Below are 22,326 nucleotides of genomic sequence, written 5' to 3' on the forward strand. Positions count from 1 at the left end.
GGGTATGGTTTAATTTAGTTAGATCTGCAAGCTTGGGAGAAATATTAATACCTAAATATTTTATATTTCCCGATTGCAGTGGAGTAGAAGAGGAATTATGGAAGCAGCAATTAATAGGAAGGACTGTAGATTTTGACCAGTTAATTGAGTAATCTGATATTCTTGCAAAAGAGTTTATCAATTCAATCACCCCAGTGATATTGGTTTGTGAATTTTGGAGAAAGAGTAACACATCATCAGCATAAAGGCTGATTTTATGTTCTACGTTCTTGCATTTTATGCCCTTAATTGCTGAATTCTGTCTAATTGCTGCTGCTAGTGGTTCGATAAAAATTGCAAACAGTGAAGGGGAGAGTGGGCATCCCTGCCTGGTGCCCCTCAGGAGACATAAGCTGGAGGATGTCTGGTCATTTGTTCTGACACAAGCTGTTGGGGAATTATATAATATTTTTAACCAGTTGATGAAAGAAGATCCAAAACCAAATTTGTGTAAAGTTGCAAATAGAAATTTCCAGTTAACTCTGTCAAACGCTTTTTCTGCATCTAAGGAAAATATTGTAGTTTCAAGGTTTTTACTGTATGAGTAGTCTATCAAATTAAGTAATCTACGTGTATTTGTTGATGAGTGCCTACCTTTTATGAAACCAGTTTGGTCAGGATGAATTAAGAGGGGGGTTATTTTCTCTAGTCTCTTCGAGAGAGCTTTGCAGATTATTTTGAGGTCTACATTAATAAGGGATATTGGACGATAGCTTGAGGGATATACAGGGTCTTTGCCTGGTTTTAGCAGGAGATTAATGTTTGCAGAATTCATATTTGATGGATGTCTGCCCTTTTCTTTGATTTCTAACAACGTTCTGTAAAAAACTGGTGCTAGAATCGTCCAGAATTCTTTGTAGAATTCTGCAGGAAAGCCGTCTGGACCTGGAGCCTTATTATTGGACATATTTATCAGGGCTTCCTGGAGTTCACCTGATGTCAGTGGCGAATCCAGTGCCATTGCTTGAGATTCTAATAATTTTGGGAGAGTTATGTTGTCTAAAAATTGATCAATTTCCTTTTTAGATGGGTTTATTTGTGGTGAATACAACGTTTTATAGAAATCCCTGAAAATGTTGTTTATTTGTTTCGGTTCATATATTGTGTTCCCAGATGAATCTTGAACAGCACATATAGTTGTTTTTTCTTTATTTATTTTTAACTGGTTTGCTAGAAATTGACCGGATTTGTTACTATGTTCATAATTTTGTAAGCGTAGTCTTTGTACTAAGAATTTTGTTTTTCTATCAATTATCTCATTTAATTCTAGTTTTGTTTTGCGTATTTTGTTCAATGTTTCCTGATCTTGGTGGGACGCGTAGGCTTCTTCTAGTGATTTGATGTTTTTTTCTAATTCCTGAATATTTTTGTTTTCTTTTTTCTTTTTATGTGATGAGAAAGAAATTATTTTACCTCTCATCACAGCTTTCCCTGCTTCCCATAAAACAGAAGCTGATGTTCCGGGAGTGTCATTAAAGTCTAAATATGAAGTCCACTCTTTTTTAAAATATTTAATAAAGTCTTCATCTTTAAGCAGTGATGTATTAAATCTCCAGTTTTTACTTGGCATAGTATTATTCTTGTGCATTAGTGTTAAAGATACAGGAGCATGATCGCTGACAACTATAGGGTGAATCTCAGTGTCTGAAACGTCACTCAGCAGTGAGCTGCTGACCAAAAAATAATCTAGACGAGAGTAGGAGTGATAAACATGTGAAAAAAAAAGTATATTCCTTACTGGTGGGGTGAAGGGAGCGCCATGCATCGCAAAGACCAAAGTCGCTCATATACTGTTTGATTATATTTGTGGACTGCCAATTACGCTGAGTTCCTGCTGTATTGAGCCTATCCATTTCTTCATTCAGTCCAAGGTTGAGGTCGCCTCCAAGCACAAGTGTGCCATCTAAGTGTTCAGAGAGTGCACTGAAAAAACCGTGAAAGAATGAGGGATCATCAACATTTGGACCATATACACTTACAATACATAGCTTTTTATCAAGTATAGATAGTTTAATGATTAAGAATCTGCCCTCTGGATCTATAACTGTATCGAGTACTGTGAAATTAATTTTTTTATGGATTAAAATTGCTACTCCCCTTTGTCTAGAATTATAACAGGCTGAGAACACATTAGGAAACTCAGGTGTTTTAAGTTCATTCGAACCTCTAAGAGGTCTGTGGGTCTCTTGTAAAAGGACAACATCTGCCTGTAGTTTTTTGAGTTGGTTAAATATTTTTAACCTCTTTTCTCTGGAGCCAGCTCCATTTACATTCCATGTAACGAATCTTAGTGCACCCATAGATGTCTGTGCATAACTAGGGGTGTACTCTGTGTGTGTCGCTTAGACAGGTGGAGAGAATATATCACTTGTTCATAAATAAGGAGAGGGAGAGAGAGAAAAAATGTGTGGCGAGATGCTCCCCGAGTCTGACTATGTGTTTGCATATTTACTAATATGAGTATGCTTGGCTTAAGTGTGTGTATCCTGTAGGTCTGTGTGCGCTGTCTGACTGATGTAAATGTGCTGCCGTTGAGCGCATGACTGTGCGTGATCGTGCAGTGAGTAAGTGTCGAAATAAATGATGTTGTTTGTGGATGAGTGTGGAAGCAGGTGATCGAAGCAGTGAAAGAAAAAAAAGAAAGAAACCAAGGACGAGGGTGAGCAGCATAAAAACAAGAGGGGGAAAAGAGAGGGAAAAAAAAAAAAAAAAAAAACGAGAAGAGAGAAAAGAAAACGTAAACATTCCAATTAAATCACTGACGGAGAGTGACGGTGTTAATACTGCTATGAAATCACACTTAAGATGCGATTTGATACCGGTAAGTTAAACAAATGTTAATCCAAGTTAGTGTGAGTGGATAGGGAAAGGGTGTAGTGGATTCTTATCTGGTCTGAAGTTAATACAGCCACGGAGTGATGTTGGGGTCGCGGTGGAGCTGTCCGTCCACGTACAGCCGGTCCACAGCGATGACAGCGCGGGAGCCTTTCTGGATGAAGCCGCGTCGAATTGGGAAGAGGACCCTGCGTCGTTCCAGGATCTCTTTGGGGAACTGATCGTTCACGCTGAAGTCCGTTCCTTTTAATTCCCTGCCGCGGCTTTTCACATGTTGCTTTTGTTTGAAGTGGCCGAATTTGGCCACGATAGGACGTGGTCTCCCGGCCGTAGCCCGAATGGGGCCGAGGCGATGCACCCTATCGAAGACGATGTTCTTCACCGTGTCCTCCGGCAGCTTCAGGTGGGTTTTGATGAAGCTTTTTACCGTGGTCTCCACGTCCTCTCCAGCGGCTTCTGGAATACCAGAAAATACTAGATTATCACGCATGCTACGAGCTTGTAGATCAATAACCGTTTCTTTTATTTTTTTATTTTCTCTATTGAGCTGGGTAACATTTTCTGTGAGAGATTTCACCGACTCCCTTAGCGTGGCATTTTCAGCAGCGAGCGTTTCCACTTGCTGCTGGCTGAACTCCAGGGATTCTCGCAAGCATTTAAATTCCCGGTGAAGAATCTCCACCAGGGACAGCCTTGCGTCGAAACTGGACAATCGCTTGTCGATTGACTCCAGTATGTCGGCAATATCTTTGCCAGCTGGCGATGTTGTGCCGGGGGAATCTGCCGGGCGTTGTCTTTTCGACGACGGCGTCTCAGATTTGGCCGGGGAAGCTGCACTCTGGGCCTTCTTCATCACGAGATCCTGAAAGCACTGATCAATATAATCTTGGAGAGCCTCTAAACTCTCCCCGTTGTTCTCCAGGGTGTTGGAGATAATTTAGACAAATATTGTTAGTTATGAGACAATTGATAAGTGTATTTGGTAATACTGAAGCTTAAAGAAATTTGTTCAAATTTTTGAACAAGGTTAAATTTGCAGAGTTCACATCTCATGTGACCCAAGTTTCCTCCTGTGGTCTCCTTCTGCTCCTGCAACAGAGACACACACAGAGATACATCCACACCTTTGTCAGGTGGGGGTTAACTTCACACAATGGTGTTAAGTCAGTCAGTCTTGTCAGCTTCCCCATTTATTTTAAAATTCTTACTCAGTGATTCTTTGCAGATTGTGGAAATTATCGTCGCATTTGTTTCCACGCTCAGCAAAATGACGTCGTTTCAAAAAGAAAAATAATTTAGACTGGATTTCCTCGTTGAATCCTTTTGGACAGGAACTTGTTTCCTAATTGTCCCAAATAAGTGGCTTTGTCCTGAGCCCATTTTAATTTTGGAGAAGCTTACTTTGCAACAGTTTTGTTCTAATCGTGCTGATCTGCTCAAACAGAGATCATTAAACAAAACTTTCAGTGCACCATGAAAGTAACAAATTAAAAGGAAAGAAAGAAAATAAAGGAAAGAAAGGCCTTGTTTAAGTCATGACACATATTCTTCATGCCAGGGGGATAAATCGTAACAACCCAATTGGCAGGCTCAACTTAGTAACAAAGGACAAATCAACAGCCAGTTTAATCTCAAACATTCATCCAATCAGCCATACACACAACATACAGCATAACCCTGTTGTCTTAGCACATAATAAGTTTCTTCTCATCAGCATTCTGTTTTCTCCTCTATGATGCAACCATCTGTCCTCCTATAATATTCAGTCCACTAGTCTATGTATCACTTTCATCTTTCTAGTGACTTGGACAAGATGACAAACAGAATCTCATGCTTAAGATGCTGTCTGGTCTTCATGAGTATCATTTATTGTGTATGTGCATGTAAGGGTTAGTATAGTTAATGCATTTTCTGTATGTTTTTGTGTTCCTCTCTCATCACACTTTCATTATTCTCATTACTGCTTAAACAACACACATCTCTCTCTGTTCTTGTTTTTTTTTTTAATCTTTTCTCCAAAACAGAAAATAGCATTACAGCTGTTTCAGACTGAGAAACACCAAACACGCTATCATTCATCCACACAACTATTTTATTTCTTTTTGGCCACTGGGCAGGTGATCTGCAGAATCATGTCTGCCCCAGCTGGATACCTTTTCACACACATCGTGACATCAAACACGCTCACACTCACTTCTGCTTAGATCACAATTACACTTCATTAATTTCGACAATGAGATCTGCATCTCCATAGGGCAGGGTGTTATCACCTGGCCCTTTACCTGTGCACTGTCCTCTGACACGGGTCCAATTATAAGTGAGACTTCTCCTAAAAGTAATCTCAGTTTCCTGTCCATTTAAACAGTATGAGGAACAAAGCTGTCTGTGTCGAGCTATGAACTCACCAACATTAGTCAACCTCTACCATAGGGTAAGTGCTCACCTCACGGAATGGATCAGGAGAAAAACTTTCTTCATCTTCACACTCTGGGACAGAAACACCATATGTTTTATTGTGTTGTGTCAGGGATGGATATGTGGTTGTAATGTTTGTGTTCACTAACTTTGCTTTCTGTTTCCTGCCCTGCCTAGTCTGTCTTGGACTCAATGCTGCTCCTAATGCCTCGCCATACTCAGCCTTTAATTTCTCCTCCTCCTCTGCCTCTGCTCTCTCACGCTCTTCTCTGGCTTTTCTTTCTGCTAACATTCTTGCTCTTTCTAATGCTTTTCTACGGTGTTGTTCTAAAGTAGTTGCAGTGGATTGAGCTGTGGTTTCACCCTCAGGTTTCACAACTACTGCTTGCAATATTGCTCTTTTAACATTCTGTGCTTCTCTTCTCTTTTGAGCCTGCTCCAGCCACAACTTAGCAACTGCTAACTGCAACTCCTTCCTCTGCTTCGCTTTCCCTGTTTTACCTGCTACACTTACAGCTATTCTTTCTACAAGCATTTTACACTCAACTTCCACTAATGTCCCTTCAAATCCATATTTTTTACGCCAACAACCTACATACTGCGTGCTGCCCGGTAAAAATTTCTCCATAAATTTTAAATTCCCTTCTAAGGCAGACTTACACATTTGATTCCCCATTATGACAATTCTTTCAAGTTTGCGGCAGGTAACACCTTACCCCAAAAACCCAGGCTACGTCTACACAACAGGTCACAGAATTACGTTAACACCGCTTAGGTTTCCTTTTGTGTTGTTGCGTTCACTTTACTGGCACTCACACACGCATACGTTCATTCACACTTTTTAAGGCCTATAATCTTAAACTCTCTATACCTTTAACGGCGAAGAAAAATACACTAAAGTAAAAATAAGATAAAATAAAAATCAAAGCTTGCGTCAGCACGCACAGCTAGCGTGCTCCTGGACCTGCAACCTATCCGCACAGTCACAGAGCCGCTTCCTCTAGGTTCGCGTGGGTTCGCACAACCAACGCGCTCCCGTGCTCGGCGTGAAACCGCGCAGCTATGGAGCCGTTTCTTTTCTTTAATAGCTTGCGCCCTGCCCGCACAGCTCTCATGGACCTGTGTCCTAAACGCACAGTCCAACGCACTCCCGTGCTCGCATGAAACCGCGCAGCTACGGAGCCGTTCCTTTATTGTTTTACGTTCGCGTGAAACCGCGCAACCAGCGCTCCCCTGGACTCGCGTGTACCCGCGCAGTCTCAGTGACGCGTTTCTATCTAGAATCCCACATTCATTCACACGGTTATAGAGACGCTCTCAGTTTGCTTACCGTTGTGTTGCGTTTCGTTCACAGGAGAGTCCCAGAATCCCGTCAGTCGCCATCCACGAGGGGAGTTCAAACGCTATCTCGCCGGCCTGGTCGCAAGTTTAACACTCCAGGGCTTTGTCAGGCGTCCTAACGGCCTGGCTGTCGACAGTCTGCGGCCTGTCCTCTCTCTCCTCAGTGTGCAGCAAAATTCTTGGGCTCCAGCTCCGAAGGACCAAATAAATGTTGGGTCTAAAGTCAGACCCCGCTGATCCCAGAACTTATTCCTGTGAAAGAAAAACAAGGTGAACAAAAGCGATCGATCTTTTCACTTGCAAGGGAGGCCTTGTCGGTATCTCAGCTCATCACAAATGACCTCTATGACGGACCCCTCTCGCTCCCTTTTATTGACAACGTTCACACAATAAACAATAGTTTACAACACATACCTTCCCCATGTAACCCCCCTTGGTTACAAAGACAAGGCACTGTGTGTGTGTGTGTGTTATGTGAGAATGTGTGTGTGTGTGTGTGTGTGTGTGTGTGTGTGTGTGTGTGTGTGTGTGATCCTGCTGATCAAAGGGTCATATAACATAAAACCACAGGAGGAACATCCTTGGTCATAAAGAGGGTAGTCTCCCCCACACCCTAGATGGTTCAGTGAAGCCATACAAAGGGGAGGAAGTTTACCAACATCAAACAGACCTTCACAGAGGATGTTCCTGTGATAAAAAACACTACCGCCCCCCCTCCCAGAATGTTAAGGATCTGGGGAGGGGAGGACAGAAAGAATTCTTTAAAACTATGTACAAATGGCAAACATAAAAATGACAAACATTTAACAATTCACCTTAACACCGTCATTGTTGGAAACTGGAATTGGCTGGGCCGCGCTATGAATTCTGCGATATGGTTTTTCAATTTTGTTGTCCGGGTGGAAATTCAAGAGAATGGTGGGAGAATGGAAAAATCGGGAGGGTTGGCATGTAGGGCTGGGCCATATCATACCGTTCACGGTAATACTGGTATAATTTTGGGCAACGATAGAAAAATGCATGCGCAGTGCCTTTGTTTTCATACGCACACGTCGGAAAAAGCATGGCGGCGAAAGCAAATCGTTGAATGAAACGGATGAACCAGAATTGGTTTGTAAAAATGCTGCAACTTCAGTGGTGTGGTTTAGCTTTCGTCCATCAGACACACAACAAAGCGCTCGAAAATCTGTCAAATGTTTTAGTACGACTTTGCTAAGCTACGAACCCGGACTGCTTGATGGATTGTCGGAGCATTACGGCTATCGTAGTCAGGAGCCTGGCGGAGTGATACGTACTGTGCTTCAACATAATATTACTGTATTGTGTGTGTATAACCTCTTTTTAAGTTTTGTGGATATTATACATGGTTATGCTGAGGATATGTCGGCCAATTTCCACTGGAAATGCCTTTTGGTTAAACTGTCAGCAAGGAATTTGCATTTGCACTGTTACATTTTTATATAACTTTAATTCACATAAAACACCTGCTTGTTTAAGTGAAAATACATTGATGTTTGTTTTTTTGCACTAATAAAGTTGTTGAGTTGTAAAGTATTTTGTCTATTGTCAGTTATATCGTCAGTTATATCGTCAGTTATATCGTTATCGCAAATTTTCAAATGTATATCGTGATAAATATTTTTGATCATATCGCCCTGCTCTATTGGCATGTATGGTGTGGCAACATCACTAACCTTGTCAAACACCTCAGATTAAATCATATCACAGAATATGACGAGCGTATGTTGAGATGAACTGAAGAGGAGGAGAGGGACAGATGCTGCTAGGGCCAGACAGACGTCTCTCACTGAGTCCTTTAGTGCTGCAGGCAGGCAAGGTGTTCAAATAGCGCACAACTTCAGTTTTTTTTTTTATTTCTATATGATGAACTCTGCATTATTAAGTGATAAGAACAAGTAATCTGATGTCCTGTAATCATTATGACGCTATAATTTGAGATACAATAAATAAAATACGTTTTTGTATAAGGTATCGGTATCGGATCAGTATCGTCGATACCACCCTGAATATTACTTGGTATCGGATCGGAAAGGAAATCAGTGGTATCGCACATCACTACTCATGAACTCAAAAGCTCAATGTTACATTATGTGGAAACAGACTAGTTTTTCCATTTGCATTTGTTCCATTTGTATCCATTTGTATTTTTTTGAGCTCTTGCTGTAGTTAGGGGTTGTTTGTCTTTGAGTAATGCAGAGTAAAACTCTGAGCAAGACATATCTTAATTTAGACTGACAATGAGCTCATTTCTAATTAATTCAGAAGAACATTTGTTCCGCACATTAGTCCACTTATTCTTCATAAGAGAGAAAATCCTCTCCTCAAACCCAGTGGAAGATGGGATGCTGAGTACAAAGGATACAACAGCCTGGATATTGAGACGGTCAGCTGCCTGAAGAATTTGCATCCACTTCTCTGCTGTTCCCTTGGACTGCTACTTTTCCTTCTCCTGATGTTCTTTGGTGAGGTGCTCCAGAAGGCTGGTTGCAGTGACACACTCTTCATAAAGCTCATCCATAGAGATGTTTAACCTGCCAATAGAGATGAGAAGTTGACCTGAATCCTAAGTGGCACATAGAACATTTAAAGTGGTAAATAAATGGGAAAAAATGTATTATACAGTGGGGCAAAAAAGTATTTAGTCAGCCACCGATTGTGCAAGTTTCCCCACTTAAAATGATGACAGAGGTCAGTAATTTGCACCAGAGGTACACTTCAACTGTGAGAGACAGAATGTGAAAAAAAAAATCCATGAATTCACATGGTAGGATTTGTAAAGAATTTATTCGTAAATCAGGGTGGAAAATAAGTATTTGGTCACCTCAAACAAGGAAAATCCCTGGCTCTCACAGACCTGTAACGTCTTCTGTAAGAAGCTTTTCTGTCCCCCACTCGTTACCTGTATGAATGGCACCTGTTTGACCTCATCATCTGTATAAAAGACACCTGTCCACAGCCTCAACCAGTCAGACTCCAAACTCCGCCATGGCCAAGACCAAAGAGCTTTCGAAGGACACCAGGAAAAGAATTGTAGACCTGCACCAGACTGGGAAGAGTGAATCTACAATAGGCAAGCAGCTTGGTGTGAAAAAATCAACTGTGGGAGCAATCATCAGAAAATGGAAGACATACAAGACCACTGATAATCTCCCTCGATCTGGGGCTCCACGCAAGATCTCATCCCGTGGGGTCAAAATGATCATGAGAACGGTGAGCAAAGATCCCAGAACCACACGGGGGGACCTGGTGAATGACCTGCAGAGAGCTGGGACCAAAGTAACAAAGGTCACCATCAGTAACACACTACAACGGCAGGGAATCAAATCCCGCAGTGCCAGACGTGTTCCGCTGCTGAAGCCAGTACATGTCCAGGCCCGTCTGAAGTTTGCCAGAGAGCACATGGACGATACAGCAGAGGATTGGGAGAATGTCATGTGGTCAGATGAAACCAAAGTAGAACTTTTTGGTATAAACTCAACTCGTCGTGTTTGGAGGAAGAAGAATACTGAGTTGTATCCCAAGAACACCATACCTACTGTGGAGCATGGGGGTGGAAACATCATGCTATGGGGCTGTTTTTCTGCCAAGGGGACAGGACGACTGATCCGTGTTAAGGACAGAATGAATGGGGCCAAGTATCGTGAGATTTTGAGCCAAAACCTCCTTCCATCAGTGAGAACTTTGAAGATGAAACGAGGCTGGGTCTTCCAACATGACAATGATCCAAAACACACCGCCCGGGCAACAAAGGAGTGGCTCCGTAAGAAGCATTTGAAAGTCCTGGAGTGGCCTAGCCAGTCTCCAGACCTCAACCCCATAGAAAATCTGTGGCGGGAGTTGAAAGTCCGTGTTGCTCGGCGACAGCCCCAAAACATCACTGCTCTTGAGAAGATCTGCATGGAGGAATGGGCCAAAATACCAGCTACTGTGTGTGCAAACCTGGTAAAGACCTATAGTAAACGTTTGACCTCTGTTATTGCCAACAAAGGTTATGTTACAAAGTATTGAGTTGTATTTTTGTTATTGACCAAATACTTATTTTCCACCCTGATTTATGAATAAATTCTTTACAAATCCTACCATGTGAATTCATGGATTTTTTTTTCACATTCTGTCTCTCACAGTTGAAGTGTACCTCTGGTGCAAATTACTGACCTCTGTCATCATTTTAAGTGGGGGAACTTGCACAATCGGTGGCTGACTAAATACTTTTTTGCCCCACTGTATATGTTTAGAATGTTGTATAGCATTTAAGCAATACAATAAGTATAGTTTATTTATTATGTATTTATCCATCCTTATGTTAAGTACAGTGGAACTCCGACTTACAAATACCCCGTTTCACGAAAAATTCAAGGTGCGAAGGCACTGAACGTCAATATTTCTGCCCGTGTTACGGCAAAATGCCCAAGTAACGAAATCCGCTGGATTTGATTGGCTGAACCTACAATGCCTACAATGCCTTCCGAATCATATGACAACCCCTTGGCTTCCGTATTTGCGCTTCACTGTTCCACTTGAACTACGTATTGTACGTATTGTGTTATTTTCTTAGCTCGCTCTGAATTGGGAGATAGCTTTGCTAAGCTAAGAGTTGGTTGATTTTTCAAGTGACCTGATTTAGAGCTAGCTTTGCCGTCCTCGGTTAATGCTATTTTTGGATGGTGCCGTGTAAGATGGGCCCTCATGTTCGTAGTATTTCCAGAGTACTTTATTTTCATACGACACACCTTGCAAATCCCATGTGTCATAGCCATCTCATTTGTTCCATCCTTGTTAAAAAATCCAAAATACGTCCAGACGTTTGATTTAAACGCAGATGGCGCTTTCCTGATCTCTTTCTCTTCTTCCATCTTTGTTTGATCAACTTTCCCATGAGCTGACCTAACCTCTGCTGACCTCACTAGAGAAAAAGTTCAACCGCACCATCTGCTGGACTGGAAGTTTTTGTAACAAAATATCGATGTCTGCTGTCCCTGTATCGATACATTAATAGCAAACAAAATATCGGGATATTACACAGTTTCGATTTTTTTCCCCCACCCCTAATTTTTACTATTCCCTCTGCAGACTCATCTGGATTTTCAACAAAATCCAATATCTTGTTGATAACTCCAGCCTCGAAACATCTTCCAATTTCCCTTATTTAAAGCATTAGTATGAAGAGAGAATGGGAGTGCAGTTGCACCACTTTTCATTTTTTTGATCACCTCTTCTATTGCCTTTGGAGACAGGACATCTGTGACAACTGCTTGAGCTTTCGTCCTCCCACAGGACATCTTCTTGGCAATACTGGAGTCATTCAGCATTCGTACAGTCAGTTTGAGTGCACAGTCAGCTGAGTTATAACTTAAACCGTCCTTTACAATGTGTTAGATATCGGCCATCTCTGCAGAAGTCACCTGTAAAATAGAAATATATATATTTTACAATATATCTGTATAGTTTGTGTAGTTTATCAACTGACTTTAAAGTATAAATTACACATGCAACTTGTAAGAAATGGGTATGGTCTATATATGTATGTTTTCAATATAACGTGTAATCTTTATATATATATTCAATTCAATAATACTTTATTAATCCCAGAGGGAAAATTGGTGTTGTTGCAGCTCAGACTAATCAAGTGTTCAAAGAGTTGTTGAAGATCACAATGAATGTGGGCAGGAAGGATCTCTGCCTTGCCTTGAAACTGAAGAAGTCTCTTCTGTGTCAACTCATCAGGGATTTGTGGCTTCAATTGAGGTATTATTTCAGCTTTTCTAATTCTAATCAGCTGTTCCCGTTTGTAAACCCGCTTGTTCCCATGATTACGCATCATAACTCATCATTATTATCATCATTATTCATCTAAGTATTACTTTTATGTATTAATCATCTATTCCTTGTGATCATCTATCCTTGCAGTTGTTTATTACACAAAATAAATTACATTATCACACTTCTGAAAAAATAGCACTGATATTCATTGCACATGCCCATATTAACCTTAACTAGAGGGTTTAAACCCCCCCCCCCCCCCCCCCCCCCCCCCCCCCCCCCCCCCCCCCCCCCCCCCCCCCCCCCCCCCCCCCCCCCCCCCAACAATGTTTACATACCATATCTGCTTCTGCTGTGGCCTGGTGGACAACAAATTGGTCAAGGGTTCCCCGAGCTTTCACGTCCCTAATGTTCTTCATGTGCCCACCACTAGAAGCATGCTGCTTGAGGTCAGTCAGACCACCATGGCCTATGAAAAAAGTGCGCCGGCACACAGTGCAGTGCGCTTTATAGGTGTTAGCGCGCACTTTTTCCAGCCAGGTGTTTTCCTTTTCCCATTCCTCCCTGGTTTTTGCAGCCTTTTTTTTCCTTTCTCAGAGGGGTACAAACATTGCTGGTCGAAGGTGTACTGTCGTCCAAGACTTGCACCGCAGTGTTGGCGTTTGTTTCCCTGTTTGCCATGGTTCTTGTTGTGGTCATCTGTTGTCTTCTCCGCACGCGAACTTTCCTCGACCAATGAGATAAGCGGTAATCGTGTGCTGTCAGCTCATTGGTCACAGAGCAGGAGAGGGGCTGGGAATTATGTTTTCAAACAAAGCGTTAATTCCATTAACATTTGTAGACTTTTTTGATTCTCGCTGTATTACGGGACAAAGTGCTTCCCTACTACTGTGCAAAAATGAAGCCAAAATATCCCGCTTGTGGAGGCTGCCATCTTGCAAATTTGGAGCCAGAGTCTGCGCAGTAGTGACTTGAGGTGGAGCGACTGTGTAACACTCCGCCCACATACCCACTGGACGTGACCGCAAACACGCCCCCCTACACTTTTTATGTAGCCCGGCGGCTTTTTGCTGGTTTACTGCGACTGATGACTCGTTTAATTAAGGTAAATACAACCATGTCACTGTTATAAAAAAGACACACAGTTTATCATCTTATAGTTCTAAAATCGCTCTGTTGTTAATTCGTTTGCTAGATTAGCCGCTAGCATGCGCACTGTGTTGGGGGCTTGTTGCTAGCTAGTTAGCGATGCTACACACCTGTTACTCTAGTCTGTATTATGTAATGATTCAGCACTCCTTAGGTTTTGTTATACATTTTTAGACAGCAATAAGATCAGCTACACACTCCACAGAAGCCCAGAGTTACTGTTAATATCAAAAATATAATGCTGTCCTTTGAGATTTTAACATTTAAGACTGTGAGTGTAATGGATCTAAAACTGTTTAAAGCTCTACAGCCTGGTAACATGGAAACTTTAAAAACAGCAGCAGAAGGTTTCAGTAGTGTAGTCTAATTTGTTCTTTTCATTTAATAATAATCCATATTATGTATAACAGCTACATTCACTCTGGAGAGAAACTAGTGAGGGAGACCATCTGTCACGGCCGGACGGTCCTTCCGGACGACTCTGCTTGTGTGTATGTTTTCTGTGTGTGTTTGCTTCTCCCTCTCTCCCTCCCCGGTCCTCGGGGCTGTTTACGGAAGTGCGCGCCATGGGAGAGGCGTGTCCTGGCGACTGTCGTCATTGGGAGTCCCTCTTCGCTGTTGCCGGCCACCTGCAGCTGATTACCTGACCAGCCGTTGGTAATCATTCCTCCCGGCTAGAAAGAGGTATTTAACCTGGACTCGCGGCGACAGTCGACGTGGGATTATTACTCCGAACTGGTATAGTCCGTGCGAGCAATGTGAGCTTGTTATTCAGCGAGCGTGTGGCTAACGGTGGATTTTCCTTCTTCCTCCAGGAGGGGCGAGCGGAGAAGCGAGTTGGGCAGCACATACACTAAGGGAGTTACAACACGGAACGCACTGGGAGCAAGGGACGAGCACGATTGGAAAATTGCACTTTTGAGTGAATTGTTGGACTTGCCTGTCTGTTTCACTGTAAATAAACGCACTTGTTTCTGTGAAGAAAAACCGCGCCTGGGTCCCTCTTTTCCGTGACAGAATAATCCCACCACCATGGACCCAGCGGATTCTGCTTCACGCCAGCTGTCTTTCCAAGCGGAGGTTTTGGAGCGACACGAGGAAATGCTGAAGCACGTTTCAAACGAACAAACCGCGCTTTGCAAGCCATAACAGAACTTAAAGGTATGTTGATTTCCTCACCTCATACGGCTCCAACGCAGCCCGCCCCTTCGCTGGAAGCCGCAGCAGCCTGTCCGCTTCCTCATTCACCTCCACCACGGCAGCGAGAGTACTCACTCCCCGCGCCTGAAAAATTTGACGGCGAGTTGGGGAAGAGCCGGGGTTTTTTGACGCAATGCTCTCTTGTGTTTAGACAGCAACCTTGTGCCTTTGCCTCTGATTCCGCTAAAATTGCTTATTTGGTGCAACTTATGACTGGGCGGGCGCTTCAATGGGCTCAGGCAGTTTTAAGTACCCAGCCCTCTGTGTCATATGACGTTTTTCTCAGCAAGTTTCGCTGTTTATTTGATAAAGGTGCTAGCTCGGATGCCGCAGGTCATCGCATGTTTTCTCTGAAGCAAGGTAGGAGGAGCGTTGCTGACTTTTCCGTGGAATTCTGGTTCCTGGCAGTGGAGTCGGGCTGGGAGGAGAAAGCACTGCGTGGAGCCTTCCTCAACAGCCTTAACGAGAATATTAAGCGTGTGTTAGCAACCAAGGAACTGCCTAAAGCTTTGTCTGCTCTAATCAATATGTGTATTAACTTAGACGACCATATGCGGGAGTTCGGCAAAAGAGCCGGGGATGGTCGGCGGCCTGCTGGGAGCACGGGTACATCTAGGGACCTTCCTACTCTGATGTGGAGAAGTGAGGAGGAGCAACACGGGGATGAAGAGCAACCCATGCAGCTCGGCGGAGCCAAGCTTTCCTCCTCTAGACTGGGGCGCAAACCACGGACCGGTGAGTGCTTTCTTTGTGGAAAAAGAGGACATTTTGTTGACTCCTGCCCAGACCAAGTAAAAGAGTCAGCCCATCAGTAATTGTGGGGATACTGGCGGGCGCCACAACAAAAGCGTTCCCTCACCTCAGCTACCCTGCCAAATTAATGTCTCACTCCCTCACTCACTCCCGCTGCGCACTCATTAACTCTGGTTCTGAACAAAATTTCCTAGACGAAGAGTTAGCCAAAATCTTAGGCCTGCCCCTACTTCCCCTTCCAGAGGTCCTGAAGGTCTCAGCCTTAAATGGCGGCCATCTAGTCTCCGTCACACATCGCACTCAGGAGGTTACACTCATTATTTCGTGAAATCACTCTGAGAAAATCAGTTTATTGGTATTCAAAGCCCCCCACACACCACTGGTACTGGGATTTCCTTGGCTCCAACGTCACAACCCCCAAATTGACTGGGCCAAAGGGTGTGTAACTGGCTGGAGCATGCGGTGTCATGAACAATGTTTACTTGCCGCTGTCCCGGACAATCCCGGGACCGCCTCTGCGAAAAGCTCCTCACCCCTCGACCTGTCCTTGGTGCCCTCCGAATACCACGACCTCGGCCAAATCTGAGAGCCAAAGATTTGGCTCTTTGGCTCTCAGCGAAGGCGGTCGCACTTTTCTCCTCTCCTCCTTACCCTTATCTTCCCTGCTTAGCCTCTTGTGTCCTTGTCTTGTCTTATGTGCGTTACTTTCCCTCGAACAGTCTCTCACTGTCGTTCTCTAAAACCTAAAAGAGAACTATGGATTTGATCAACTGGTCTCTGAATGCTATTGACACCCTTTTCTCAACGAGAAGTCTAGGCTTGGGAGAGCCCGAGTGCCCTGGAGGGACTTTCCCTGTTGGATACAGGATGGATGGGTGGCAGACCTGGAGAGTCATGTGCCTGGCGGGACTGTCGATCGAGGACGCTGAAGATATCTACATATTCGGAACCATGATAACAGGGTTCTTGCTGATCGGAGCTGGCATAGCCCTGACTTATCGGAGAATTGAGAGAGCGGAACCGGCTGTTCAAACCCCCCCCCCAAGGCTGCCCGCTGGAATCGAAGCGACGGGACGAGGCGCGACCTCTCACAACGAACGTAGCATGGTTAACACCTTGGAGGCGCTTACAGCTGCTGTGAAGGCTCAAAACAACACCATTGAGCGTATGGTGGGATACATCAGAGAGGGCCCTGCTCAAGATGTGAACCTTGAGCGAAAGTTGGATCACATCACAGAACGGATCACTGCAGTTGTGAGGTCTCAGAATCAAAAGAATGACAACACCACGGAACAGAAGTTTGATACCATCATGGGGAGGCTCGCGGCTCTCCAACGGGAGATCGAGAGACCAGTGTCCAAGTGTTAAAGAACAGCTTTGAAAATTCTCCTGAGCTGCTCGCATGAAAACAAATCAACAAATTCGAGATCATAATGCAGACACCACCACGGCGCCAGCTGCAGGCCCAAGGCTGAAGCTGGACAAACACTCCCTGATAACGACTGTGTGATGACTATTCTCCCATCCCATGCAAGGCCACCTGGATTGGCTGGAGGACTGTTTACTTAGCCTGATAGGGCGAAGGACACTGTCTCAGCTGAACTATGGACACGCACACACATACACTTACACTGATAAGCACTCACTCATCCCCCCTCCCTTTCCAAACGCCTTCGATGCTTGTTTCCTGCGAGGGAACACGGCGAGTCTTTGTGCCGCGCTGGAATGGTAGCGCTGTGCAGGATGGCTGCTGTGTTCGCTTCATATTACTCCTCACCCCCCACCCAACCCTGTGGCTTGTTACGTCTTCACAATGTTGTACTGTGGACATTAGTGCTTTTTTGTGCAGAGGAGTTTTTTTGTTTCCTGTTCTCGTGCTGTCCTACCATGGAAGCACAGCATGAGTAGAGGTCTCTTTTTTTCCTCTCGTACTTCCCGATGTTGTGTACATTCAGCGTTTTTTTTTTCTGTAACGTTACCGATCTCCGACTTGTATCCCCATATAATGTCTGTGTTATGTGTGTAAGGTCGGGGGGGGGGGGGGGTCCCATTTCACTGCAGGGCAACCTGCATGTGGCAAATAAAGCTTTGATTGATTGATTGATTGATTGATTGATTGATTGTATTCAGCAAAAGTAAGGCGTTGTCTGTGCCTCCACATCGGCCTTACGACTGTGGAATCGACCTACTCCCAGGCGCTCCCCTGCCAACAACAAGTCGGCTCTACAGTCTGTCTAAACCGGAATGCGAGACCATGGAACGCTACATAACGGAGTCTCTGGCCGCAGGTATTATTCGCCCATCTACTTCACCTTTAGCAGCAAGATTCTTTTTTGTAGAAAAGAAAGATAAGAGCCTGCGTCCCTGCATTGACTTTCGAGGGCTGAACAAGATCACAGTTAAGAATAAATATCCACTACCCCTGCTGGCCTCAGCATTCGAACTACTACAGGGGGCGGTCGTGTTCACCAAACTAGATCTTCGGAACGCCTATCATCTGGTTCGCATCCGCAAGGGTGACGAGTGGAAGACGGCTTTCAACACCCACCTGGGGCACTTCGAATACTTAGTGATGTCTTTCGGTCTTACTAACGCCCCTGCAGTCTTCCAGGCCCTGATTAATGATGTGCTCAGGGACTTTATTAACCATTTTGTCTTCGTGTATCTGGATGACATTCTGATTTTTTCCAGGTCGCAGACTGAGCACATCAACCATGTATGTCTGGTTCTACGGCGCCTATTGGAGAATCGCCTTTTTGTGAAAGCGGAAAAATGTGAGTTCCATGTGCAAACTGTTTCTTTTCTGGATTTCATTGTGGAACAGGGGCGTTTGCGAGCTGACCTGGCCAAAGTCAAAGCCGTAGTGGAATGGCCTGTTCCCAAGACCCGCAAGGAGATGCAGAGGTTCCTGGGTTTCGCCAATTTCTACCACCGCTTTATCAGGGATTTCAGCAAGGTAGCCCTTCCTCTAACCAACCTAAGTTCTCCTAAGTTGCCTTTCCAGCGGTCCTCCGCAGCCCAGCAGGCGTTTGATCGGCTCAAGCACCTGTTTTCCTCAGCTCCAGTCCTCGTCCAGGCGGACCTCGGCCGGCCTTTCATCGTGGAGGTGGATGCGTCCGATTCGGGTGTGGGAGCGGTTCTCTCCCAACGGATCGACGGCAAGCTACATCCCTGTGCATTCTTCTCCCGCAGGTTGTCTCAGGCCGAGAGAAATTACGATGTGGGCGACCGGGAGTTGCTCGCCATCAAGTTGGCCCTCGAGGAATGGCGACATTGGCTGGAGGGCACTGAGCAGCCTTTCGTGGTGTGGACAGACCATAAAAATCTGGCGTATCTCCAGGCAGCCAAGCGCCTCAATGCCCGACAAGCCAGGTGGGCCTTATTTTTTACTCGTTTTCACTTCTCCATTACTTACAGGCCCGGTTCTAGGAATATTAAGCCTGACGCGTTGTCGCGCCAGTTCGCACCGGAGACCGATGAGGACGAGAAGGACAAACCCATCCTGCCCCCCACCTGCATTGTGGGTGCACTAACATGGGAGATTGAAAAGGTTGTCAGGGACGCCCAGCGACGGGAGCCCGACCCCGGCACGGGCCCGATGGGGAAACTGTATGTTCCGGCCACGGCGCGTAGTCAGGTCATTCACTGGGCACATACCGCCAAGTTTTCGTGCCATCCAGGTAAAAATCGCACTGTCTCCTTTCTACAATGTTTGTTTTGGTAGCCCTCTCTTATTCTCGATGTCCAGAACTATGTTGCGCCTGCCCGGTGTGCGCACGGAACAAAACCTCCAACTCACCTGCTTCTGGCCTCCTGCGACCGTTACCCACTCCAAAATGCCCGTGGTCGCACATCGCCCTGGACTTGCCTCCCTCTTCAGGTAACACCTCCATTCTAACCAAGGCCGCCCACTTCATTGCTCTGCCCAAGCTACCTTCTGCCCTGGAGACGGCCCAGTTACTGACGCAGCATGTGTTTCGGCTCCACAGCATACCCCAGGACATCGTTTCCGACCGTGGCCCTCAGTTCACCTCGCAGGTTTGGAAGGAGTTCTGCGCCGAATTGGGAGCTCAGGTCAGTTTGTCCTCCGGGTTCCACCCCCAAACTAATGGTCAGACCGAAAGGGCCAATCAAGAGCTGGAGGCCATGTTGCGTTGCGTCGCATCATCGAACCAAGCGACCTGGAGCGACCAGTTGGCTTGGGTGGAGTATGCCCACAACGCAAGCACTTCATCAGCAACTGGACTCTCACCCTTCAAGGCATCGCTGGGGTATCAACCCCCCCTCCTCTCCATCTCTGAGGGAGAGCTGGCGGTTCCCTTGGTCCAGCACCACCTTAGGCGCTGTCGTTGGGTCTGGCGGGCCACGCGCGCAGCACTCCTGAGAACGGCCGAGCGGAACAAGGCATGAAGGTACATAACGGCTTCCATGTTTCTCTGATTAGGCCCGTCCGGACCAGCCCTTTGACCCTTTGACTGTCGTCATTGGGAGTCCCTCTTTGCTGTTGCCGGCCACCTGCAGCTGATTACCTGACCAGCCGTTGGTAATCATTCCTCCCGGCTAGAAAGAGGTATTTAACCTGGACTCGCGGCGACAGTCGACGTGGGATTATTACTCCGAACTGGTATAGTCCGTGCGAGCAATGTGAGCTTGTTATTCGGCAAGCGTGTGGCGGTGGATTTTCCTTCTTCCTCCAGGAGGGGCGAGCGGAGAGGCGAGTTGGGCAGCACACACACTAAGGGAGTTACAACACGGAACGCACTGGGAGCAAGGGACGAGCACGATTGGAAAATTGCACTTTTGAGTGAATTGTTGGACTTGCCTGTCTGTTTCACTGTAAATAAACGCACTGTGTTTCTGTGAAGAAGAACCACGCCTGGGTCCCTCTTTTCCGTGACACCATCAGGACCAAGCGGAGTTTCTGGGTCCAAAGGTTTGGAGAAACTTCTTCACTTTCTTTCATAACAGCTGTCCTGTGCCAGAAGTTCTGTTGACCCACTGAAAGAGGCATCATTTAAGAAACACCAGGAACACTGACATCTCACCCCAGGAGATGGATAAACCCAGCATTTCATGAACACTGTGATGAAGACCTTTGGTTTGTGTAATGTTACAAATACTCGGATACTCCCCAGAGGCTCTGGACTTTTACATAAAGATATTATATTAAGTCCTGTAGAAAGTTATATATTTAAAAATATATAATCCTCTCTGGTTACTCTGGTATGAATAACTCTGCATCACTTTATGGTAAATAACACATTATCTGCAAAAAACTGTGAAAGAATTCCAGATCACAAGTTTGCAGTTCAACATACAAGTGACGACCTTTGACCTTCATCTGGTTTTATTTAATTGTGTTAGAGAAACTCAAACATGCTCTTCATGCAGCTGAGTACATCGAGTGTTTAAAACGGAAGCTGTGCAGATCTGAGATCAGCAGCTTTCTGAAACACCAAACTGAGATCCTGTTAATGCTGATATATAGTGACAAAGCTACATGGGTGATTAATCCTTTTGTTTTTTTGTCTTTAACTTTATCAATAAAATAGATGCAGGTTTCACTACAGCACATGTGGTACTTTAACCTTTTTACTGTTTTCATCAGTTCATTTTGCAGTTAACATGTGAACATGTTGGATGATCTGTCTGCTGTCACTCGATGGGGCTGAGGTCTGAATCTGAGGGCAGCTCCTGTAATTATAAAGAGAACAGAATCATCACAAACTCAAATATAAATTTTATCCCTCAAAATTGAAATAAAGCTTCAGATTCTTCTGTCCTCACACACTCAGGATCTGAAGTTCTTCTCTTACATTTTTTTCAGTATTCAAGTACACTACAGTACTTTAGTCCATAGTTCCTGATTAACGAGGAGTTACTGAAGTACAAGCGTTTAAAAAAAAAGTTACTGTCTTTACAGATGTGGCAAGAGACTGAAAACATGCTGTTGTTTGCACATATTTAATATTCAGCTCTGCACAGGAGCTGAAGCAGGATGCAGCCTGTTGCTTTTACAGTATAATACTTGTAATAAAAGTACAGTGAGGGGCTTCCGGTTGACGGCATGTCGGAATAGTCGCTCTTCGCAGGGCTCCTACTTTTATTGCAACTACTTGATAATTTCTCACTACCCGCTACAAAGTGTGGACTTGTATTAGTGGCATTGTTTGTCTGGTGTCATAATCTGCCAAGATGACCAGTAGAAACAGCAGGAACCAGGAGCAAAAAAGAGATGAGCTCGGTGCGGCTAATGAGGCTATCATGGCTATGCTAAAGACCACGCTGGATGAGCACAAAGCCTCGCTTTCGGCAGAATTCAAGACATCCGTTCAGCGACTTGAAAACAAGCTGGACAGGATCCAAATGACTCTCAACAGCCATGACCAACGGATTACGGCTTTGGAAACCACGGCCACAACTACAAACGCGGAGCTCCAGGACGTGGTGGCTAAGTTAGCGGTGGTGGCGGAGGATAACGATAAGCTGAGAGCTAGGCTAATCGACGTTGAAAGCAGGAGCCACCGCAACAATATTCGCCTCTTGGGGGTCCCTGAAAATATTGAATGGCCCAGGCCAACTGTGTTCTTTTCTCAGGTGCTTGTGGACATATTTGGAGTGGACGTTTTGAAATGGGCCCCGGAGTTGGATCGAGCCCACCGGGCGTTGGTGGCAAGACCAGGCCCCAACGCGAAACCTCGAGCGGTTGTTGTCTGTTTCCATAGCTACCAGACACGTGAGCTCGTTGTGCACAAAGCTCGGGAAATGTGGGGTAAACTGAAATATAAGGACACCCCTGTCCATATTGTCGAG

At 45.0% G+C, this 22,326-nt stretch overlaps 2 protein-coding genes across 2 annotated transcripts in view; both read left to right on the top strand.

Moving 5' to 3' along the window:
* The window catches only part of LOC146491349 (macrophage mannose receptor 1-like), a 76,096-nt gene that overhangs the window by 45,320 nt on the left and 8,450 nt on the right, over positions 1 to 22,326 (top strand). The window lies entirely within an intron of this gene.
* Positions 16,121 to 17,284, top strand: LOC146491352 (uncharacterized). Its single transcript, XM_085152926.1, has one exon. The coding sequence runs from the start codon at positions 16,270 to 16,272 to the stop codon at positions 16,879 to 16,881; it is 612 nt and encodes a 203-aa protein (XP_085009052.1). The 5' UTR covers positions 16,121 to 16,269; the 3' UTR covers positions 16,882 to 17,284.

This window comes from Neolamprologus multifasciatus, chromosome 23 (genome assembly GCF_963576455.1).
Source record: "Neolamprologus multifasciatus chromosome 23, fNeoMul1.2, whole genome shotgun sequence".
NCBI classification, from domain to species: Eukaryota; Metazoa; Chordata; class Actinopteri; order Cichliformes; family Cichlidae; genus Neolamprologus; species Neolamprologus multifasciatus.